The 25,258-nt window shown below is 36.4% G+C and overlaps 1 protein-coding gene across 1 annotated transcript; it reads left to right on the top strand.

Moving 5' to 3' along the window:
• On the top strand, nt 1-19,844 carry LOC117324429 (DCN1-like protein 3). Its single transcript, XM_033880283.1, is given in 3 exon segments — nt 1-178; nt 12,133-12,902; nt 12,904-19,844. Coding segments are annotated over 2 exon segments (900 nt in total). The 5' UTR covers nt 1-178; nt 12,133-12,161; the 3' UTR covers nt 13,063-19,844.
• Nucleotides 19,845-25,258: the final 5,414 nt, after the last annotated feature.

Below are 25,258 nucleotides of genomic sequence, written 5' to 3'. Positions count from 1 at the left end.
CGTCATTCTTCACAGGAAATTCGTCCATGTTTTCATAGATCGATGAGAATGCCTGAACCACTGTTGGTATTCGGTATCCGTCTGCGACAAAATCTGACATCAAATCGTCGCTGTTGAGGCCAGACGGAACTTGAAATTGAGGCATGCCTTACCTACGGGACAAAGGCAGATTTTTACGGTGAATTTTGTTTCTATATTCTGTAAAAACACAAACCGTACTCCCGTGACCTGTCAGAGACAGGTTATTGTTGTGTGGATTGTTGTGGTGTTATTGTGCGTTGTCGGTGGTGGTTTCTTCTTTTTTTCCACATTGATGACATCATTAAGCAATTATTTTCCTTAGAATTGATACTGACAAAGATTTAAGCATCATATATGACAATAATGTCGTTCGTTCTTCTAAATCTGTCAAATTTGAACCGATTTGTCAATATTTGTCAATGCACGAACAATACCGGAGTGAGCATGATCATTTAATGGATTTCTTAATGTTCCGTGTCTTATTAACATTGTTGTATGGAGTAATCTGTAGGACATATGAGTTCACAATAACTCGATTAAATTTTATTTCTTAAACTGATGTCATATTAAAGTTGAATATACCTGCAGCTATTGTGATGATCGATTGTATGATTCATATTCTGTTTGCTAATGTTAGGCCTACAGTACAGATGTGTTTTAGTGTTGGGCCTACAGTACAGATGTGTTTTAGTGTTGGGCCTACAGTACATATGTGTTTTAGTGTTGGGCCTACAGTACAGATGTGTTTTAGTGTTGGGCCTACAGTACAGATGTGTTTTAGTGTTGACCTAGTACAAATGTGTATTAATGTTGGGCCTTAAGTACAGATGTGTTTTAGTGTTGACCTAGTACAAATGTGTATTAATGTTGGGCCTTAAGTACAGATGTGTTTTAGTGTTGGGCCTATAGTACAGATGTGTTTTGTGAAGTTGCATATCTGGTGGATTTGTGCACATGTCTATTACTTTTGTCGTCAAAAAGGTTGTAATAGTGGTGCTAAATCTCTAAATAATAAATCTGTCAATATAAAAAAGAATGGTATTTATGTATGTCATGTGACACTGGGGATTATTCACGACAAAGTCTTGAATCTTTTGGACAAGTACATTTGTTGTTGATTCACTTCCATTCCGACGATAACCCAAGTACAGCAGGATAACCCTGTGATGCGTAAGCATATATACATGTATTCAGGCGGCAAGCTGAACGTGATAATTTATACGTCTGCATAAGTCAATCCCAGGTTTGCGAGTGATGGGGAAAGAACATGTTGCATGCATGCATGCACACTGACAAGCAATCAAAACTCATTGCCTTTAAGGACAAATATACAATCATACCCATGCAATCATCACCTTTACCTGGACATAGTTACATCTAAGTCAGGACACTGCAACAGGGCACTATGAAAGTACATAACATACACTAATATAGACACAGGTCACTAAACACAACACATACCCTACACGCGCATTCTATTCATCGGTGCCTCACACTGTGTTTATGATAATATAATAGACAACCTGGTGACATGTAAAAGTGGAGAGCATAAGGTCGGCCATCTTCGCTAGCCAAGGCTTCTGATCACATTACACTCCACCAACCCTTGGCAGATATATAGTCGTGTTTGAACTGTCGTGCCCTGGAATCCCAGGGCATCTAATCAAATCGCGTTTTACCAGTAAAAAAAAATGATGGTGCCCAGTACAGAGCTACCTTGTGGACTGTCGTGGCATTTTACCTAAATACATGTACAGAGACGTACAATCTTTGAGGAAACATTCATCAGATCACAGTATTTGATAAATTGATAGAAGTCATTGATCACATATCTCATCAAAATGACACAATCCTCCATGTGTGTTTGTAAACATCACTGATCATGATGAAGTACATCAGTAATGCTCATTTTGATTGGTCGAAAATTACATGCATAAAGGGTGATAATTTCAAATCTCTGCTAGAGGGCCAGAAGTGGCGACTAGATCTGCCAAGGGTTTGTTGAGTGTAACATAACCAGAAGCCTTGGCTAGCGAAGACGAAGGTCAGCTTACTAGCTCAGACTTGAGGGAATTTGCCTTTAGCCTAGTGGTAGAATGTTTGCATTCAGAGCGAAAGGTCGCTAGTTTGAAGCCCGGCACAGGCAGGGTATTTTTTGTTACTACTTCCTGTTACAGATTTGGTGCTGTTGACCACTCCAAGTGAAAGGTATAGGAGATTGAGAGGTTTCTTTGGAGATATACAACCTGGGTTGTGGTTGTCTTTGTGAAGGAGGGAGTAGTGTAAAATGTGGAGAGTATATTGTGATTATTGTCGCCTTATAACTACTACCATAGACTAGTGGAAATTTCCCTTTAGCCTAGTGGTAGGATGTATGACTTGAGAGAGAGAGGTTGCTAGTTCGGGCACTGTGGGCAGGTATTTTTCATTTCTCCTTTCTATTACATATATGTTCGACAACTTGGGACTGAGCAATGCATTTCTATGTTGATAAATTATATAGATAAATTTGTTCTTAAAATTCTTGAATATCTTTAATTATTTGAAAACCACCTGATGGCTAGAAGTAGCTGGGTGAGTAGCTGTGATATAATCTATACCATTTTCAGATATTTCTGATACTTTCACATGGCATGCTTGCATTGATATTAATAAAACAAATTTAGCAATAAGTAAACCTAACATTTTATTTAAACATATACAGTAATATTCCTACCAACTCAGCCAGGGAGAATTTCTCTTTGGTTCAATTGGTAGAAATGACTAGTAAATAATAAGCCAGGGTCATCATGAGTTCCTTTCTTAGTGGAAGAAATAAGTTTGAATTGATAATGATCTTCAGGGTTATTAGGGAGAATTTCTTTAGCTCATCTGCTTTCAATAGAGTGTCTGACTATTTGGCCAGGGTATACAGGATGGTTCCCTAGGAAATGGATTGCAATATAGATAACCTCTGTTACATATAGCTGGCTTTCAATTTCAGCATCTTCATGAGATTTATATCTGTACTTGGGTGATCGAGCCCAGACAAACACTTTGTATGAGTAACCTGCTTTTGATACATCCACAAGGTGAACCTATATACCCCACACTAGTTGTCACAGCTGGAACTCGATCCACACTTGTGTTTGGATAAAGGTTCACCTTGGTGAATCTGTGTCATGTATCAAAAGTAGGTCACTATGACCTAGTTTGACATTTGGCCATAAAATAAGAAAAAGTTTGTTCAGGTTGTATCTCCAACACACAATATATTGTGACACATACATGTACTTGCATTGAATTGAGGTATGGACTTTTGGTTCACCTTTGTGAAGCAGAGTGTTCTCTATCGAAAGTAGGTCATTCTGGCCTATATTTTGACCTTTGGCCAACATGAAAGTAAAAATTAGTCCCAACATTACCTTTTACACCCCTTGTCGCTATATATATAGCTAGAACTTCATACTTGGGGTGTGTATGGTTTCACTTTGGGGGACTGTAATTCGCTGAATTGTCTTGTTTGACAATCGCCTAGAACTTCATACTGTGGGTGTGTATGGTTTCATTATGGGGGACTGTAATTTGCTGAATTGTCTTGTTTGACAATCGCCTTGAAATTTGCTTTTAGTTTTCAGTTGGTAACAGGTTGTTGCACATCATTCTCCGACTATCATAGTTATATATTGAAAATATGTTTTGTAGCTATTGCCTTATTGTAAAAAAAGATGAATATGATATAAAAAAAAATGGTGACCTACTGGGTGTTTCCGAGCAATTTATCTAAGGTTTACAAATACTTCACATCTTTGAAATGTTCATCAGAATTACATTATACTGAAGGCAATGGCTATTGATTTTTATGGTCACTTTGCTACAAATAGAACATCAGCTTTAGAATCTGTTAAAATCAATCACCATCACGCTAATTTAGTGTGAATGCATACTTATGGTACTGTTAACGTTCTTCACAGTTCCTGGCTACTTTTGTTGGTATGTATTGATTGTGTAGAGAAATCAGTACAACTACTACAATTATGTAGTACATGTATATATATATAAAGTCCCAAACACTTAATCCAGTAAATATTTTTCCAAAACACTTTATCCAGTATATATCCCCCAAACACTTTATCCAGTTAAATAGCCTCCAAACACTTTATCCAGTATATATAGCCCTCAAACTCTTTATCCAGTTATATAGCCCCAAACACTTTATCCAGTATATAGCCCCCAAACACTTTATCCAGTTATATAGCCCCCAAACACTTTATCCAGTATATAGCCCCCAAACACTTTATCCAGTATTTAGCCCCCAAACACTTTATCCAGTATATATCCCCCAAACACTTTATCCAGTATATAGCCCCCAAACACTTTATCCAGTATATAGCCCTCAAACACTTTATCCAGTATATAGACCTCAAACTCTTTATCCAGTTATATAGCCCCCAAACTCTTTATCCAGTATATATCCCCCAAACACTTTATCCAGTATATATCCCCCAAACACTTTATCCAGTATATATCCCCCAAACACTTTATCCAGCATATAGCCCCCAAACTCTTTATCCAGTATATATCCCTCAAACACTTTATCCAGTATATAGCCCCCAAACACTTTATCCAGTTATATAGCCCCCAAACACTTTATCCAGTATATAGCCCCCAAACACTTTATCCAGTATATAGCCCCCAAACACTTTATCCAGTTATATAGCCCCCAAATACTTTATCCAGTATATATCCCCCAAACACTTTATCCAGTATATATATAGCCCCAAACACTTTTTTTCAGTAAATATAAATCCTGCGTTCAACTAATCTAGTTAATACATGCCCTCAAATAGTTTACAAAGTTTTAGATAATACTGCCCTGCCAAATAGCTTATCCAGTTAATATAGCCCCCAAAATAGTTGACCTTTTTAGGTCACCTTAATTAGACAAAGTCTCAAGTGACCTATTCGAATGGCCTTTTGCAATTGTCTGTGGTCGTGCATCATGCATCGTTTGTCAGTAAACAATTTACATTTTTGACTTCTTCTCATAAATCCCTTTAACCAATTTCAATGAAACTTTGCAGAAACTTTTCATGGAGAAAGGCCAACCAAAATTGTGAATTATGTGGTCTCCACCTCTCAGGGGACTCTAAGAAAATCAATGAATTTCATTCATCTAAATTTCATTAGTATCCTTGAATACCCATGTAAAATGCTTATGATATTGTCAAAGCGTAACAGGCGACACATGTAATTACCTGTAATTCTTGTTTTGAATTTCTGTTGGAATTCATTCTTACTTGAATTAGCAGGTTTGGATGACAGTTTAATGGTATATATGTGCGGTCTCACATTTGCCTCCGGGGAGGGGGTAAACTTTACTATAGCTTTATATAGGGAAATTACATTGTTGACTATCATTTGTTGAATTTCTATTTGAATTCATTTTAACTTGATCTGAATTAGCAGGTTAGGATGACAATTTGATGGTATATGCCCTTGTTGGCCTGACTGACCCCCAGAGCCTGTTGGGTGAGGTCTTAAAGAGTCAAATTGACTGAAATATTTCAAAACTTGTGTGACTATTCAGGGTTTAAGGCATATGGGCCTCTTGCTAATATAGACCCCAAACAGTTTACCTGGTTAAAATAGACCCCAAATATAGTTAACTACCAGGTAGGTTATTGTATTGGAGCTTCCAAACAGTTTATCCAGTAATTATATAGCCATCAAACAGTTTATCCCGTAATCATATAGCCATCAAACAGTTTATCCAGTAATCATATAGCCATCAAACAGTTTATCCAGTAATCATATAACCATCAAACAGTTTATCCAGTAATCATGTAACCATCAAACAGTTTATCCAGTAATCATGTAACCATCAAACAGTTTATCCAGTAATCATATAACCATCAAACAGTTTATCCAGTAATCATATAACCATCAAACAGTTTATCCAGTAATCATATAACCATCAAACAGTTTATCCAGTAATCATATAACCATCAAACAGTTTATCCAGTAATCATATAACCATCAAACAGTTTATCCAGTAATCATATAGTCATCAAACAGTTTATCCAGTAATCATGATCATATAACCATCAAACAGTTTATCCAGTAATCATGTAACCATCAAACAGTTTATCCCGTAATCATATAGCCATCAAACAGTTTATCCAGTAATTATATAGCCATCAAACAGTTTATCCAGTAATCATATAGCCATCAAACAGTTTATCCAGTAATTATATAGTCATCAAACAGTTTATCCAGTAATCATATAGCCATCAAACAGTTTATCCAGTAATCATATAGCCATCAAACAGTTTATCCAGTAATTATATAGCCATCAAACAGTTTATCCAGTAATCATATAGCCATCAAACAGTTTATCCAGTAATTATATAGCCATCAAACAGTTAATCCAGTACTCATATAGCCATCAAACAGTTTATCCAGTAATTATATAGTCATCAAACAGTTTATCCAGTAATCATATAGCCATCTAACAGTTTATCCAGTAATCATACAACCATCAAACAGTTTATCCAGTAATTATATAGCCATCAAACAGTTAATCCAGTACTCATATAGCCATCAAACAGTTTATCCAGTAATTATATAGCCATCAAACAGTTTATCCAGTAGTCATATAACCATCAACAGTTTATCCAGTAATCATATAGTCATCAAACAGTTTATCCAGTAATCATATAGCCATCAAACAGTTTATCCAGTGCTCATATATAGCCATCAAACAGTTTATCCAGTAATCATATAGCCATCAAACAGTTTATCCAGTAATCATATAACCATCAAACAGTTTATCCAGTAATCATATAGCCATCAAACAGTTTATCCAGTAATCATATAGCCATCAAACAGTTTATCCAGGAATTATATAGCCATCAAACAGTTTATCCAGTAATCATGTAACCATCAAACAGTTTATCCCGTAATCATATAGTCATCAAACAGTTTATCCAGTAATCATATAACCATCAAACAGTTTATCCAGTAATCATATAGCCATCAACCAGTTTATCCAGTACTCATATATAGCCATCAAACAGTTTATCCAGTAATCATATAGCCATCAAACAGTTTATCCAGTAATCATATAGCCATCAAACAGTTTATCCAGTAATCATATAGCCATCAAACAGTTTATCCAGTAATCATATAGCCATCAAACAGTTTATCCAGGAATTATATAGTCATCAAACAGTTTATCCAGTAATCATATAGCCATCAAACAGTTTATCCAGTAATCATATAGCCATCAAACAGTTTATCCAGTAATCATATAGCCATCAAACAGTTTATCCAGTAATCATATAGCCATCAAACAGTTTATCCAGTAATCATATAGCCATCAAACAGTTTATCCAGTAATCATATAACCATCAAACAGTTTATCCAGTAATTATATAGCCATCAAACAGTTTATCCAGTAATCATATAGCCATCAAACAGTTTATCCAGTAATCATATAGCCATCAAACAGTTTATCCCGTAATCATATAGCCATCAAACAGTTTATCCAGTAATTATATAGCCATCAAACAGTTTATCCAGTACTCATATATAGCCATCAAACAGTTTATCCAGTAATCATATAACCATCAAACAGTTTATCCAGTAATCATATAACCATCAAACAGTTTATCCAGTAATCATATAGCCATCAAACAGTTTATCCAGTACTCATATATAGCCATCAAACAGTTTATCCAGTAATCATATAGCCATCAAACAGTTTATCCAGTAATTATATAGCCATCAAACAGTTTATCCAGTACTCATATATAGCCATCAAACAGTTTATCCAGTAATCATATAACCATCAAACAGTTTATCCAGTAATCATATAACCATCAAACAGTTTATCCAGTAATCATATAGCCATCAAACAGTTTATCCAGTACTCATATATAGCCATCAAACAGTTTATCCAGTACTCATATATAGCCATCAAACAGTTTATCCAGTAATCATATAACCATCAAACAGTTTATCCAGTAATCATATAACCATCAAACAGTTTATCCAGTAATCATATAACCATCAAACAGTTTATCCAGTAATCATATAACCATCAAACAGTTTATCCAGTAATCATATAACCATCAAACAGTTTATCCAGTAATCATATAGTCATCAAACAGTTTATCCAGTAATCATATAGCCATCAAACAGTTTATCCAGTCAATATTGCCCTGAAATGGTTTATCCTGTTAATACAGCTCTCAAATAGCTTTAAAATTTGGTTAATGTAGTCTTCAGATAGCTGACCAAGTTGATATTCTGTCCTCAACCAGTTTAACAATAATTATAGTCCTCAAACACTACAGTTTACCTAGTTGATACAGCACTGATGCAGTCAACATATATATATAGCCCATGAGATTAATGTTGTCGAACAGTTATATAACCAATCAACCAGGCTTGTTAAATGACTGAACATTTTTTATATAACTTGATTGATTTACATTCATTATGACGAAGACCATATGTCACAAGGATCTAGATCTGTATTTCCCTGTAAAAGCCCGAGGGTCATGATATATTTGGTCAGATGGGGCACAGTACCTGCAAGCTTCCAGACGCAGTGACAATCAATATAAAGATGTATGGTAAATGATAAAGATGTATGAATCAATCTAGGAGATCTAGCTCATGCTCACGTTGTTTATTTTGATACTTTGGTACATTACATAAAGTACCAGGGTATATCTTACAGGTACATTGTATATTGTTAATTACTAAGTGAGTTGTAATGGATGGGTGTCTCAGAATCTACTAGTTTATATATCCTTTGTTGTTTTTATCTGGTTTGTCATGGATTGACACGTTACACCATAGTGCTAGTTAACGTTATTGACCCTCAGCTGGAGATAATTACTTTTCAGAGGTGGTGGTTGTCATGGTGTTATCAATATTATTATCAAGGACTGGTTTCCTTGTCATAACCAAAGCACTATTTTTGATTCAGTTGTACTTTCAGCTTCCTGGTAGCAGTATGTAAACTTTAAATTGTGATGGCCCTATTCTTGTCCAGTCAAGGGTATTATATATCTGCCCAACTACTATTCCATTTGTCGATCTGTCCATCTTTCCTGTACTTCTGTTTCTGCTCAGTATGTTAAGCTCTGTTAGGCTTATTCGACTTAAACTTCCTTTAATGCCTTATCCTTTATAGTGCTTGCATTGCATGTATATGTATTTCAGACCTGAAAGACAAAGGTAAAGGTTACTGTATTTAGTATGTAAGTTTTACTATCAATAGAAAGTCAGTTTCCATACATTATAAAAGACTTTGATTTCACTAAAAATTGTGAGTTTTCTGACTGGAATATGCACAGTCATTCACTATTTCATACAATCAATGCAAGTACATGTATATAATTACTATAAACAAAAAAATGAGTTTCTATGCAATCTGATATTTTTATTTCACTTTGAATTCTTCCATATATGAATATGAGCTAATTAAATCAGACTGCTTAGAATTTAACACTAGTAACAGATATTCACTCATCATGCAGTTGATGATAAAATGCCATTTTGCTGCTTTTGCAAATGTTGCCTATGTGTAACCACAAAACCATTATTTTCTAAATTTGGCTATATTGATATCAGAACAAAGTTAAATTTTCTGTACAAACCACAGCATAATTACTTCCTCAACATTATGTCATTTATGGAAAGGGGGAATTATTCGTGCCTAGCAAATAGTTATGGATGGACATATGCTCTAAAATGATCCCTTTGTCCATGTGTTCGTCTGTCTTAACATCTTTATTGTCTGCTTCATAACTTTGTCACTACATGCCTCTGGATCGAACTTCATACTTGGGGTATGGGTTTCACTTTTGTGAGGCAGTGCTCATATGTGTCATGTATCAAAAGTAGGTCACTCTGACCTTCATGTTTAACCTTTGGCCAACATCAAAGAAAAAGTTTGTCCATGAGGCTCTTTCCCTAGCTACACTAGTATACTGCTTAGCTTGTCACTGGGAGTTCATACTTAGGGTATAGGTTCACCTTGGTGAGGCAGTGCCATGTATCAAATGTAGGTCACTGTGACCTACATTTTGACCTTTGGCCTATACTACATCAAAGAAAAAAGATTGTCTTGGACCCTATTTCCTACACTACTTATCTGTTGATTATATACATATTCATTATCTGTGCATTCTTTGCATATAATTTCACATCCAGTGATCATGAGTGACTGTAATTTGTGGAATTGTCTTGATTACTTTGTCCTTCATAGATCAAGGTCCCAAACTATCATTGCCTCTCATTGTACCTGGTATATGAACTCCAGAAAACTATGTTTGCTCCATAACTTTAAAATCAGTCAAGTCTTGCCATAACAGTCATGACTGTACGGTAAGTATGTTACTGTCAAGATCACTATCTGTCTTCGTCATTCATCGTCAGTACTTGTGCTTTGAGCTATAATTCAACAATCTTTCAGGGTTTCTTAATGAGGGCATTTAAATGTGCAATGCCTGGGTCCTTAGAGATGGCTTCCTTATATATATCATCTAGTTACCAGTAGTAGTTTTGTGAGATCCTTGTTATTTTACTGCAAATGGAACATGTACATCCCCTAGTCTCTGTAAGATACAATTTTAAGTCTTTTTGTTCAGATTTGGGTGACATCTGAGGAACAATTGTTTGTTTTGCTACAATCTTGCTACTTAGACATATCTTCTAAACAAAACAATTTATAACATTTTGTAATAAAGAAAAACAAGACAGGAATCAATAGAGGTGTGTTGAGTTGGCTACGGAAAATAAGGCAGTTGTTTTGTGTGCAACGTCCTTGAATATTAGCAATAGTTTCAAAGATGGATGCTATAAATTCTTCCTCATTTTGATGTTGTATGGTAAAAATACAAGCAAGTGTCATCCTAAATCCAATGCAGGCTGCAGAGTACCAGCAACATTGAAAGCTTGCAGATCTGAATGTAACACAAACTCACAAAATACGATAAACGGGAAGGAAAAGAACATACAATTGTAAAAGAATTTTTGAATGGTAAACAAGCTGACAATGTAATAAAGTGACATAGAAGTACAAATACTATAACGACAACATGTAAGCAAGACAAATTTGAATGTAAGAAAGATACACATATTTTGGTGGGGATACCCTTCCATTATATGCTAGTTCTATATGTGTAAATGTTGTTATAAAAGTAAGATGTTTAGGAATTTCCTGGATGTGAAAACAAAGCCAATATGAATTTTGTATTTAGTGGAAAACAGCCTGTGTCTGTATGCATTGATTGAATTACAAAGAAGTCAAAAGAACAGTTCTGAAGTGATGTCATCGCAATTCACTAAGAGTAAAGAAATGTATGATAAATGTATAATCTGTTTCAGGGCTCAGATTGAATATTCCCTTGTGAGGGAAAACTGCAGCTTAACTGGATCAGTGATGTAGAATATTTGTTATCCCAGATAGTGCAAACAAGGCATCCCTAAAATTCCTTAGTTATGATGTACTGCTTTAGCTTGTACAAATTGAAAATAGTACATATATGTATACAGATCCACCAAGGTTTTAAGTTAGGATTGGAAGGTCTCAATTGCCTACATTGAAATATATCTGGCCTTGGGTAGAGATTGTGATGACCGTAATCCTCATGTTTGGAACATTGCCTGATACCTCTCAACAGTGCTGTCCTAGATATGTATCTCATCTCCTCATCAATTGAATAATTAATGCATCCTTTTTCTTCATATTATTGATTTTGTCTGTTCTTCAGTTGCTATTGGCAAGCTTAATCGGGGGGAAAAGTCGAGAAGAAGTATATTGGCAATCTATACCAAAAATCAAATGATTGTAGGGCTATATTTAATAATGAATTTGAAGGCATGACAGTTTACATGGTATATGTTTGAACAGTTTTGCTGAATTTTCTAAAAATTAATCTCCCTTGATCCACTTTAGGGGTATAAAAATGTCAAAATTCAATAATATTCCTGGAAAAATATGATGGATACTAAATTAATATGTATATGTTTAATGTAATATATATACTGGTATATATATGTATATTATATATATCCACTATTTTTACATCCTCTATTTCTGTTTTTTTCTAGGTATAATATTGTCAGTGGAGTAATTTCCAATGGGAAAGTGTCAATCTTGTTGTGAGACGCCTGGAACCTCGGCCAGCTCAAGGTACTCTAGTACACCACGGTCAGCATCCACTGCAGGGACTTACCGGGGCAGAGCAGGCTCCCAGCCTCAGGTCCTCAACTCAGACCCTGGGGGCGGGGATGTCCTCAGTCATCTAACCTCCAGTAGGCAGCCTCAACCAATATCAGACAAAAAAATGTTCACACCCTACCCAAAACTACCACCCATCAAAAAACACAGCAACGGTGATAACAAACGTTTGTCTTTTATATCGAGGGACTACTCGGAAAGTAAGATACAAGCACTGTTTGAGCAATATAAGGACCCGGGAGAGGATGCAATATTAGCTGAAGGTATAGAGAAATTCTGTACAGATTTAGATGTAAATCCAGATGAATTTATAGTGTTGGTGCTAGCATGGAAATTCCAGGCCAAGACAATGTGCAAGTTTACTAGAGAGGAGTTTGTTAATGGTTGCAAAGCAATAAAAGCAGACTCCATCAAAGGTATCCAGGGTAAGTTTACTGACTTGCTGACTGAAGTCAAAGATAAGCAAAAGTTCAAGGAACTGTATCGATGGACATACAAATTTGGGCTGGATGCAGAGTCAGGACAAAGGACACTTCCTATTGATATGACAATTAGTCTTTGGAAGCTGGTCTTCTCGCAGACAGAGCCACCTATAGTACAGCGGTGGCTAGAGTTTCTAGATGTCCATCCTAATATTCGAGGGCATCCCACGGGATACCTGGGACATGTTCCTCAATTTCACTGAGCAGGTTGGTGATGACCTAGGGTCATATGATGACACTGAAGCCTGGCCTAGTCTCTTTGATGACTTTGTAGAAAATGAAAATGACAGACAAAATCAAAATGTAAAAACACTTTAGTATATTGGCGCTGTTTTAACATTCCATATAAATATGTTGCCATCACTTTGTGTAATATTGAGTCATGTCAGGGTTTAGTGGGATGCCTTTCGTTGAAGCCTACACACATGTTACCTTGCAATGTTTGCTTTTTAACTCTTTAATCACATAATCTTAATTATTAACAGCTTCAAATGTGCAATTTTAGTTGAGGATTACATTTTTAAAATAAATTTATTTTTATTTAGTTCATGTAATAGCATTTTGGATACTGATATTGCAAATCACTCTATTTTCACATGTACATAATTTTGTAAAATCTGGATATTATTCTTATGAAAACTTCAACAGACATAATATATACCATATCAATATTGCTGATACAATGTAATTATATAACCAATTCTGAAAAATTCTGAAATTTGACCGGCTGTATCTCAGACACTAGATATAACTGCTTGTCACTGGAATTTCATACTTTGGGGATGAGTTCACTGAGGTAAGGCAGTGTACGTGTGTTATGTATCAAAAGTATGTCACCCAGGCTTAAATTTTGACCTTTACCCTACATCTGATGGGGAACTGTAAATTGCCCCCCCCCCCCCCCCCCCCCGAATTGTTACATGTATTTCATAGGCATTTTAAATTCTTCCCTTGCACAAATCAAACTCACCACAGGGTTTCTTGTGAGTTCATGTTGTGGACTCTTCTTTATCAGTTGTCTATCAATACTTTTTCTTTAAACGATTTCTTCAAAAGTATTCTAATTCCAGAACAATGTTGTTTCAATGTTAAAAATGCAGACTGGATCAAACTCAAATTTTTACTATAATTTTTTCAGAAAATGTCATATTCATCAAGTATATTTTTTAAAGTAGGTACTTTGAATGGAGTAATATATATCTTGACGTACATTTTTAGGTCAGAAAGTTTCCTTAACAAATAAGAGTTTGTAACAAATTTAGAGGTCAATATCATACTAGCCATTTTGTTAGTACCATTATATTAATTACTTTGTATAGAAATAAACAGATAGACATCTGTCACAGAAAATGTTAGGTAATTAGGTTTGTATGACATGAAAACAAATGAATATCAATGCTTAGCTTATACATGTAGCAAGGTTCGGGCCAGATCACTTCAGGCCTTCTTGGCCCGAATTAACATGACAGCCTGAAAATGTCAGCTTTCTGCTGGTGTTGGAAAGATATTGAACAGTAATAGTAAACTGTTAAGTATTCTACTGTTGCACAAAATTTGCATTTTGCATTTCTTTTTGAGTTTTCGTATAAAGATAAGCGAGTTTATTTTTCCATCTAAAAGCTGTTTTTTCACAACTAGGACAAGTTGACTTGGATGCCACCTCTTGTTGATAAGTAATTAGAGTAAGTTGATAAAAATCCAAGCAAGTGTCTTTATTGCAAATTTTCTTCTACTTAAGGCATGGTGACACAGTTAATAATTGATATTATGGAAAATCATTGAAAAATAATGACCAAAATCAGAAATATAGGTCCACGAACAATTTATAGATCAGTCAGTTATAAATCCTACTTTCCACACAAAATCAAGTTCCTTTACCCTTTAAACCAAAACTTCCTTTTGAGGTCTTGCTTTATGTTTCCATGTTTCCTGTGCTGTAACTGTTAAAACAAACTGAGGTTGTCTCCCTTTACCTGCCAAAGTTGAAGATTGATCATATAACCATAGTTGTTGTCCAGTCCTGTCTTCACTTGACTGTGGCTTTTGTCAGAATGGACATCTGACCTCACATGACCGTGACCGTGGCTGTTATTGTCTCAGTGGACACCCTTTCTCATATGACCGTGGCTGATATTGTCTCAGTGGACACCCATCTTCCTATGACCGTGGCTGTTGTTGTCTCAGTGGACACCCGTCCTCATATGACCGTGGCTGATATTGTCTCAGTGGACACCCTTTCTTATATGACAGTGGCTGATATTGTCTCAGTGGACACCCATCTTCCTATGACCGTGGCTGTTGTTGTCTCGGTGAACACCCTTCCTCATATGACCGTGGCTGTTATTGTCTCAGTGGCGACCCGTCCTCATATGACCGTGGCTGATATTGTCTCCGTAGACACCCTTTCTCATATGACAGTGGCTGTTGTTATTGTCTCAGTGGACACCCTTTCTCATATGACCCTGGCTGATATTGTCTCAGTAGACACCCATCCTCATATGACCGTGGCTGTTGTTGTTGTCTCGGTGAACTCCTGTCCTCATATGACAGTGGCTGTTATCTCAGTGGCTTTTTGTCTCAGTGGCCACCCTTCTTCATATGGCAGTCACAGTTGTCTCGGTGGACATCCATCCTCATATGGCCATGGCTGTTGTTGTCAGAGTTGACATCCATCCTCATATGGCCATGACTGTTGTTGTCTGAGTTGACATCCATCCCGATATGGCCATGACTGTTGTTGTCAGAGTTGACATCCATCCTCATATGGCCATGACTGTTGTTGTCAGAGTTGACTCCTGTATCAGATTGCTAGTAGACATAAATGATAATAAGATATGATGTATTGAAGTTACTCACAAAAAAGTATGTATTGGTCAAAAAATTATCAGTGACAACATCACTACCTTTGTTTTATATCTTTTCAGTCATTTGGAAAGCAATGTATGTACATCTATCTGAAGATCTGAGTATTTATGGGTATTTTCTATCTTGATGTCACAAAGTGGTCCATGTTTCACCTGTGCAAGATGCTAATTGTTTAGGTATGCATATACCATATATACAATCAATTCCCACAGACCCTAGGCAGTTGATTGTACAGATGCTTCATTTATGACCAGTTTTGATTTCTTTTAACATTGACTTTCTCTCATTTGATGATATGTTACATAATTGTTATATGTAAATTGCCTTAAGCTTACCTGTTGATGTGTTTCTGCTCCGAGTGAATATACATTCTGTGTATGTTGTTGATATATGAAGAATCTCATCCATACCACTTAAAAGATACACATTTTGTCTGATACAAACAACAGTTTCACCCATTGTGCAAGTGTACTACACATTTCGAAATTAGGAAAAAAAAACATTCTGGATAAATATTACCCTAACACCTATTTGTGAAGAAAAATATCTAGAATCACTTGTATACTTTAGGTCAGTCCAATGGAATAGCTGAATATCCAGCTTCAGATTGGAGTATTGGCATCCATAAAGTTGACATCAACAGTACTAGTGAGCAGAAAATATCTATAAGGGGTATACATTTTTCTTTTACAATGGGTGTATGTTCAGTCACAGAAAAGGTGTGTAATTATATACATAAACACAATCGATTTTCAGCTTTTTAGAAAGAATATTTAAGGTAACATAATATAATGATCGCAATGGCAATTAGGTCTAGTGATTCACTAGCCATTTCTACTGTAAGGCACTAGCTAGATAAACAGTATCCCTCAGAAATCATAGATAACAGTAATTATGCTTTTCTGTTACCAGTGTTTTATTTACTTATTTGATTAGTTCTATTATTATTTTTCTCAGATTTTACCATTTTACCTGTATATGTAAAGGAGGAAGTTGTTTTTGTACAAGTAGAGCAATGCATGTTTTTAGCCTGTCAATATGCACATAGCTTCAGTTAGGGACTTGGGGTGTAATATATGATTTTAGAGATGAAAAGTGGCATGTAACAAATCTCAAAACTTGGTAAGATGTTGTGTGACTCCTCCCTTCATCTATCGTCCCAGTACTCTCTTGTACAGCCATGTAGAGGGACCGTTCTGCCCTAAATGTTGTGCCTTTCTGTACATATGTATTTAAACTACTCAAATGTAGGAGACAGTAGACAGAGGTACAGATGTAGAATGTATGATAGCGACAACCTTCCTTTACTTGGCATTCTCTTACAATGTAACAATTCTAACTGTCTTGGGTATTATAAAAAGATGTCCATCGCTTAAGTTATCTGAGAGGTATATCAGCCTAATTTCAATATAAATTAACTAAACCTTAATTACATCTTACAAAAAGAATCGAGAGAAAATGACTACTCCATATTATTCTGCTTTCAGTTAAATTTAGGATTTGATATGTATAATTCCTGATGAAAAATGTTCCTAGTTATTATAGCTTTAGATCTCAATACTGAAATGTTGATTAACATTCTGCCAATCAGATTGTGGGGGTAACGTCCAGTAACAGAGATGGAAACGTGAGATGGAAACGTGAGGTGGATCCTTGTGAGCTGATGTTGTTCTGGTACTATTGCTGAGATAGTGCCTTACAAAGTTTGGTTTGAAAACACATTTGTTAAGTTGATTACTCTAAGTATTTTGCAATCAACTTTATTTTGTAGATATACCACAGATATGACACAATGACTTTTTGTGGATTACCAGTAATACAGCACAATGATTTTGTGTGGATTACCAGTAATACAGCACAATGATTTTGTGTGGATTACCAGTAATACAGCACAATGATTTTGTGTGGTTTACCATAATACAATGATTTTGTGTGGATTACCAGTAATACAGCACAATAATTTTGTGTGGATTACCAGTAATACACCACAATGATTTTGTGTGGATTACCAGTAATGTAATACAGCACAATGATTTTGTGTGACTACCAGTAATACAGCACAATGAGTTTGTGTGGAATACCAGTAATACAGCACAATGATTTTGTGTGGATTACCAGTAATACAGCACAATGATTTTGTGTGGATTACCAGTAATACAGCACAATGATTTTGTGTGGTTTACCATAATACAATGATTTTGTGTGGATTACCAGTAATACAGCACAATAATTTTGTGTGGATTACCAGTAATACACCACAATGATTTTGTGTGGATTACCAGTAATGTAATACAGCACAATGATTTTGTGTGACTACCAGTAATACAGCACAATGAGTTTGTGTGGATTACCAGTTATACAGCTCAATGTTTTGTGTGGATTACCAGTAATACAGCACAATGATTTTGTGTGGATTACCAGTAATACAGCACAATGATTTTGTGTGGATTACCAGTAATACAGCACAATGATTTTGTGTGGATTACCAGTAATACAGCACAATGATTTTGTGTGACTACCAGTTATACAGCACAATGATTTTGTGTGGATTACCAGTAATACACCACAATGATTTTGTGTGGATTACCAGTAATACAGCACAATGATTTTGTGTGGATTACCAGTAATACAGCACAATGAATTTGTGTGGATTACCAGTAATACAGCACAATGATTTTGTGTGGATTACCAGTAATACAGCACACTGATTTTGTGTGGTTTACCAGTAATACAATGATTTTATTTGTGGTTTACCATTAATACAGCACAATGATTTTGTGTGGTTTACCAGTAATACAGCACAATGATTTTATGTGGATTACTAGTAATACAATGATTTTATTTATGTGGATTGGCAGTAATACAACACAATAATTCCATTTAGGTATTACCATCGTGGTTTTACAGTAATACAACATGTTTTGTGCCATTTTGTTGAATATTTTACTGAAGGTATTTCTTTATCATTGTGATATACAATCCTGTGGTTCCATAACAGGGGACAAGTTTATAGTTGAAAACTTAGAGACATGCATTTACCACTGATATACCGCAGTAGTATACTGTCAGCCTCTCTATATCAGTGAGCCTGTTAGTGGTCTGTTGTAATTATTTCATGTTGTGTCTTATATATAATTATATCTATTGTAGGAATTGTAGACAAACTGTTTGTACAATAGGTCTAGTTTGCACCTAGATCAGATATTGAAATTGACTATAGGCTAACATAACCTTATTATACACAAAGTTGTGTAGTTCTACCATTCCACTGAGAATGGCTACAGATGTCAGAGGACACTATCTCAAGATGCTCCAAGCATCTCTTGTTCCATGTTCACAGAAAAGTTTAGAAGTGACTTAAGATACATACTTTATATTTGATGTGCTAGAACATTGACGGGCAGTTATTCTCTAAGGATTTGTGATCAATGGGAATGTCAATCATAGTGGGAAATGCAATTTAAACAGAAAAAAATGTCCTAAAATGGGAGAAAACTAAGATTTGGAAATTTGAAGTTTAAATAATTTTGTGATATTTGGGCCTTGAATACATTAAAGAGTGGGTAAATGTGGTGTGCAATAGGTATGGTTGAAGTGTCAAACACAGGGTGAGAGAATATGCTTTAGATGTTCTGATTTGTACAGTGTGATAGTCCTAGCTTGTGTGACATATATCATAATTCTAGTCACCTTATTCTTCGTATGATTTAGTAATTTTGTCTACTTTATAGATGTGTCCAATAACAGTGCCCTTACATTGATTTAATTTCCTGGGCATTATGCTATCAAGATAACATGGATTTCTAACTTTATTTTCATTGATCTTGGATAAACAACTTGTAAACCGTAACATAAGTATGTCATTAAAAAAATAAAAAAACAGACAGATCCATAATTCACATCAAGTGAGATCTGATGAATTGAGATAATCAGTATTGTCATTTAATTAGATTCTGGAGTGAAATTACAACTTGTATTGATCCATGACTCATGCATTAAGAATTTATCTGTATACCTGGAGTACTTTGTATGTTAACATCCTCTGACAAGGTGAAGCTTCCAAACACATGTGGTGGCTTGTAACACAGGTTACTTATCCAAGACTGTTGGTGGCATAAGCCTAGAGTAATGGGGCTGCTTGAGTTACACCAGACATACCATATAGTTTTAATTTGCATAATAGTATTCTTTCTTGTTTGAAAAAAAAATATAATAAATTGCTATGTTGATCTCAAGTTATTTGTGTATTTAGTTTTTTTGCTGTCTTCGTGCCTGATGATTTAAAACCGTTTTTACAACTGTTAATGTCTACAGCCAGAGAGATAATACCGTTCAAAGTGTCGTAAACTCAAATTAGGTCCCGAGATATGGCTCTAAACTAACTCCCTACATTTCAATAATAATAAAAAATAATCTGAAGGCTGGTTGAAGACATGGTGCACCAACCTCATACTAACTAGAACATTAAAAGTACTCGGTAGAGAAACTGCTCCAGGTATCCCTGATAACGGTAGATTGTGTGGCTGAGTACGTGGTAGTCGTACACTCAAGGTTGAACATGTATGTATTTTGTGCGTCCTGTACAGAATGCCAAACTTAGCTGGAGGAAATCATGCACTAACTAAATTTTTTCTTGTAATGAAAATGAGTATTCCAGTATTAAATTAAACTAAATTTTCACATCAAAACAGCTTTTCAGAATAATACGAAAATAATTTGAATTTAAGAAGTTACAAACTTGAGCCCACACCAGTGTAAACCAAGAACAGGGCGACTCGCTGATATTATATTGACAGTGGAAACAAAAATCTCTTTGTATGCTAGTAATTATTTAAAAAAAAAAAAAAATAATAATAAAAAAAACCCCCCGCAAATACATACATTAATCTTAATAACATTTCTTGCTTGCGTATCATTAAAGCTATATGTAAGACCACTTGCACTTATCAGATCATTTCTCAACAAGGATGATACACACGTAATACCCCCCTACAGAGATACACATGTAATACCTCTACAGTGATATACACGTAATACCCCTCTAAAGTGATACACACGTAATACCCATCTACAGTGATATACACGTAATACCCCCCTACAGAGATACACACGTAATACCCCTCTACAGTGATATACACGTAATACCCCTCTACAGTGATATACACGTAATACCTCTACAGTGATATACACGTAATACCCCTCTACAGTGATATACACGTAATACCCCCCTACAGAGATACACACGTAATACCCCTCTACAGTGATATACACGTAATACCCCCTACAGAGATACACACGGAATACCTCTCTACAATGATACACACGTAATACCCCTCTACAGTGATACACACGTAATACCCCCTACAGTGATACACACGTAATACCTCTCTACAGTGATATACACGTAATACCCCCTACAGAGATGCACACGGAATACCTCTCTACAGTGATACACACGTAATACATCTCTACAGTGATATACACGTCATACCCCTCTACAGTGATACACACGTAATACCCATCTATAGTGATACACACGTAATACCCCCTACAGAGATACACACGGAATACCTCTCTACAGTGATACACACGTAATACCCCTCTACAGTGATATACACGTAATACCCCTCTACAGTGATATACACGTAATACTCCTCTACAGTGATACACACATAATACATCACTACAGTGATATACACGTAATACCCCTCTACAATGATACACACGTAATACCCCCTACAGAGATACACACGTAATACCCCTTTACAATGATACACACGTAATACTCCTCTACAGTGATATACACGTAATACCCCCCTACAGTGATACACACGTAATACTCCTCTACAGTGATACACACGTAATACCCCTCTACTGTGATATACACGTAATACCCCCCTACAGTGATACACACGTAATACTCCTCTACAGTGATACACACGTAATACTCCTCTACAGTGATATACACGTAATACCCCTCTACAGTGATACACCCGTAATACTCCTCTACAGTGATACACACGTAATACTCCTCTACAGTGATATACACGTAATACCCCCCTACAGAGATACACACGGAATACCTCTCTACAGTGATACACACGTAATACCCCTCTACAGTGATACACACGTAATACCCCTCTACAGTGATATACACGTAATACCCCTCTACAGAGATACACACGGAATACCTCTTTACAATGATACACACGTAATACCCCTCTAAAGTGATATACACGTAATACCCCCCTACAGTGATACACACGTAATACTCCTCTACAGTGATACACACGTAATACCCCTCTACAGTGATATACACATAAAACCCCCCTACAGTGATACACACGTAATACCCCTCTACAGTGATACACACGTAATACCTCTCTACAGTGATATAAACAATACCTCTCTACAGTGATATAAACAATACCCCTCTACAGTGATACACACGTAATACCCCTCTACAGTGATACACACGTAACACCTCTCTACAGTGATATACACAATACCCCTCTACAGTGATACACACGTAATACCCCTCTACAGTGATACAAACGTAATACCTCTCTACAGTGATACACACGTAATACCCCTCTACAGTGATACACACGTAATACCTCTCTACAGAGATACACACGTAATACCTCTACAGTGATATACACGTAATACCCCCCTACAGTGATACACACGTAATACCTCTCTACAGTGATACACACGTAATACCCCTCTACAGTGATACACACGTAATACCCCTCTACAGTGATACACACGTAATACCCCTCTACTGTGATACACACGTAATACCCCTTTACAGTGATATACACGTAATACCTCTCTACAGTGATACACACGAAATACCCCTCTACAGTGATACACACGTAATACCCCTCTACAGTGATACACACGTAATACCCCTCTGCAGTGATGTACACGTAATACCCCTCTACAGTGATGTACACAATACCCCTCTACAGTGATATACACGTAATACCCCTCTACAGAGATACACACGTAATACCCCTCTACAGTGATACACACGTAATACCCCTCTACTGTGATACACACGTAATACCCCTCTACAGTGATACACACGTAATACCCCTCTACAGTGATACACACGTAATACCCCTCTACAGTGATACACACGTAATACCCCTCTGCAGTGATGTACACGTAATACCCCTCTACAGTGATGTACACAATACCCCTCTACAGTGATATACACGTAATACCCCTCTACAGTGATACACACGTAATACCACTCTACAGTGATACACGTAATACCTCTCTACAGTGGTACACACGTAATACCCCTCTACAGTGATATACAGGTAATACCCCTCTACAGTGATACACACGTAAAACCTCTCTACAGTGATACACACGTAATACCCCTCTACAGTGATACACACGTAATACCTCTCTACAGTGATACACACGTAATACCCCTCTACAGTGATACACACGTAATACCCCTCTACAGTGATACACACGTAATACCTCTCTACAGTGATATACACAATACCCCTCTACAGTGATATACACAATGCCCCTCTACAGTGATACACACGTAATACCCCTCTACAGTGATACACACGTAATACCTCTCTACAGTGATATACACGTAATACCCCCCTACAGTGATACACACGTAATACCTCTCTACAGTGATACACACGTAATACTCCTCTACAGTGATACACACGTAATACCCCTCTACAGTGATACACACGTAATACCCCTCTACAGTGATACACACGTAATACCCCTTTACAGTGATATACACGTAATACCCCTCTACAGTGATATACGCGTAATACCCCCCTACAGAGATACACACGTAATACCTCTACAGTGATATACACGTAATACCTCTACAGTCATATACACGTAATACCCCTCTACAGTGATACACACGTAATACATCACTACAGTCATACACACATAATACATCACTACAGTCATACACACGTACGTTGTAATACCCCTCTGCAGTCATCTCGGCTGTTATTAGTACAGACATCATGGATGTTATTAGTACAGACATCACGGGTGTTATTAGTACAGACATCATGGGTGTTATTAGTATAGTCATCACGGGTGTTATTAGTACAGTCATCACGGGTGTTATTAGTACATACATCACGGGTGTTATTAGTATAGTCATCACGGGTGTGATTAGTACAGTCATCACGGGTGTTATTAGTAGACATCACAGGTGTTATTAGTACAGTCATCACGGGTGTTATTAGTACAGTCGCCACGAGTGTTATTAGTATAGTCATCACGGGTGTTATTAGTACAGTCATCACGGTTGTTATTAGTACAGTCATCAAGGTTGTGATTAGTGCAATCATCACGGGTGTTATTAGTACAGTCATCACGGGTGTTATTAGTACAGACATCACGGGTGTTATTAGTACAGTCATCACGGGTGTTATTAGTACAGACATCATGGATGTTATTAGTATAGTCATCACGGGTGTTATTAGTACAGTCATCACGGGTGTTATTAGTATAGTCATCACGGGTGTGATTAGTACAGTCATCACGGGTGTGATTAGTACTGTCATCACGGGTGTTATTAGTAGACATCACAGGTGTTATTAGTACAGACATCATGGATGTTATTAGTACAGTCATCTCGGGTGTTATTAGTACAGACATCATGGATGTTATTAGTATAGTCATCACGGGTGTTATTAGTACAGTCATCACGGGTGTTATTAGTATAGTCATCACGGGTGTTATTAGTACAGTCATCACAGGTGTGATTAGTACAGACATCACGGGTGTTATTAGTACAGTCATCACGGGTGTTATTAGTACAGTCATCACGGGTGTGATTAGTACAGACATCTCGGGTGTTATTAGTACAGTCACCACGGGTGTTATTAGTACAGACATCACGGGTGTTATTAGTACAGACATCACGGGTGTTATTAGTACAGACATCAAGGATGTTATTAGTACAGACATCAAGGATGTTATTAGTACAGACATCAAGGATGTTATTAGTACAGACATCATGGATGTTATTAGTACAGACATCAAGGATGTTATTAGTACAGACATCATGGGTGTTATTAGTACAGACATCATGGGTGTTATTAGTAGACATCACGGGTGTTATTAGTACAGTCGTCACTGGTGTTATTAGTACAGTCATCACGGGTGTTATTAGTACAGTTATCACGGGTGTTATTAGTACAGTCATCACGGATGTTATTAGTAGACATCACGGGTGTTATTAGTACAGTCATCACGGGTGTTATTAGTACAGTCATCACGGGTGTGATTAGTAGACATCACAGGTGTTATTAGTAGACATCACGGGTGTTATTAGTACAGTCATCACGGGTGTGGTTAGTACAGTCATCACGGGTGTTATTAGTACAGTCATCACGGGTGTGGTTAGTACAGTCATCACGGGTGTTATTAGTACAGTCATCACGGGTGTGATTAGTAGACATCACAGGTGTTATTAGTAGACATCACGGGTGTTATTAGTACAGTCATCACGGGTGTTATCAGTACAGTCATCACGGGTGTTATTAGTACAGTCATCACGGGTGTTATTAGTACAGTCATCTTGGGTGTGATTATACAGTAAAACCTTTTTTTTTTTTTTTTTTCCCCTTTTTTTCCT

The sequence above is a fragment of the Pecten maximus genome, chromosome 1, assembly GCF_902652985.1.
Source record: "Pecten maximus chromosome 1, xPecMax1.1, whole genome shotgun sequence".
Taxonomy (NCBI): Eukaryota; Metazoa; Mollusca; class Bivalvia; order Pectinida; family Pectinidae; genus Pecten; species Pecten maximus.
This window is presented reverse-complemented; position numbering and strand designations above follow the sequence as displayed.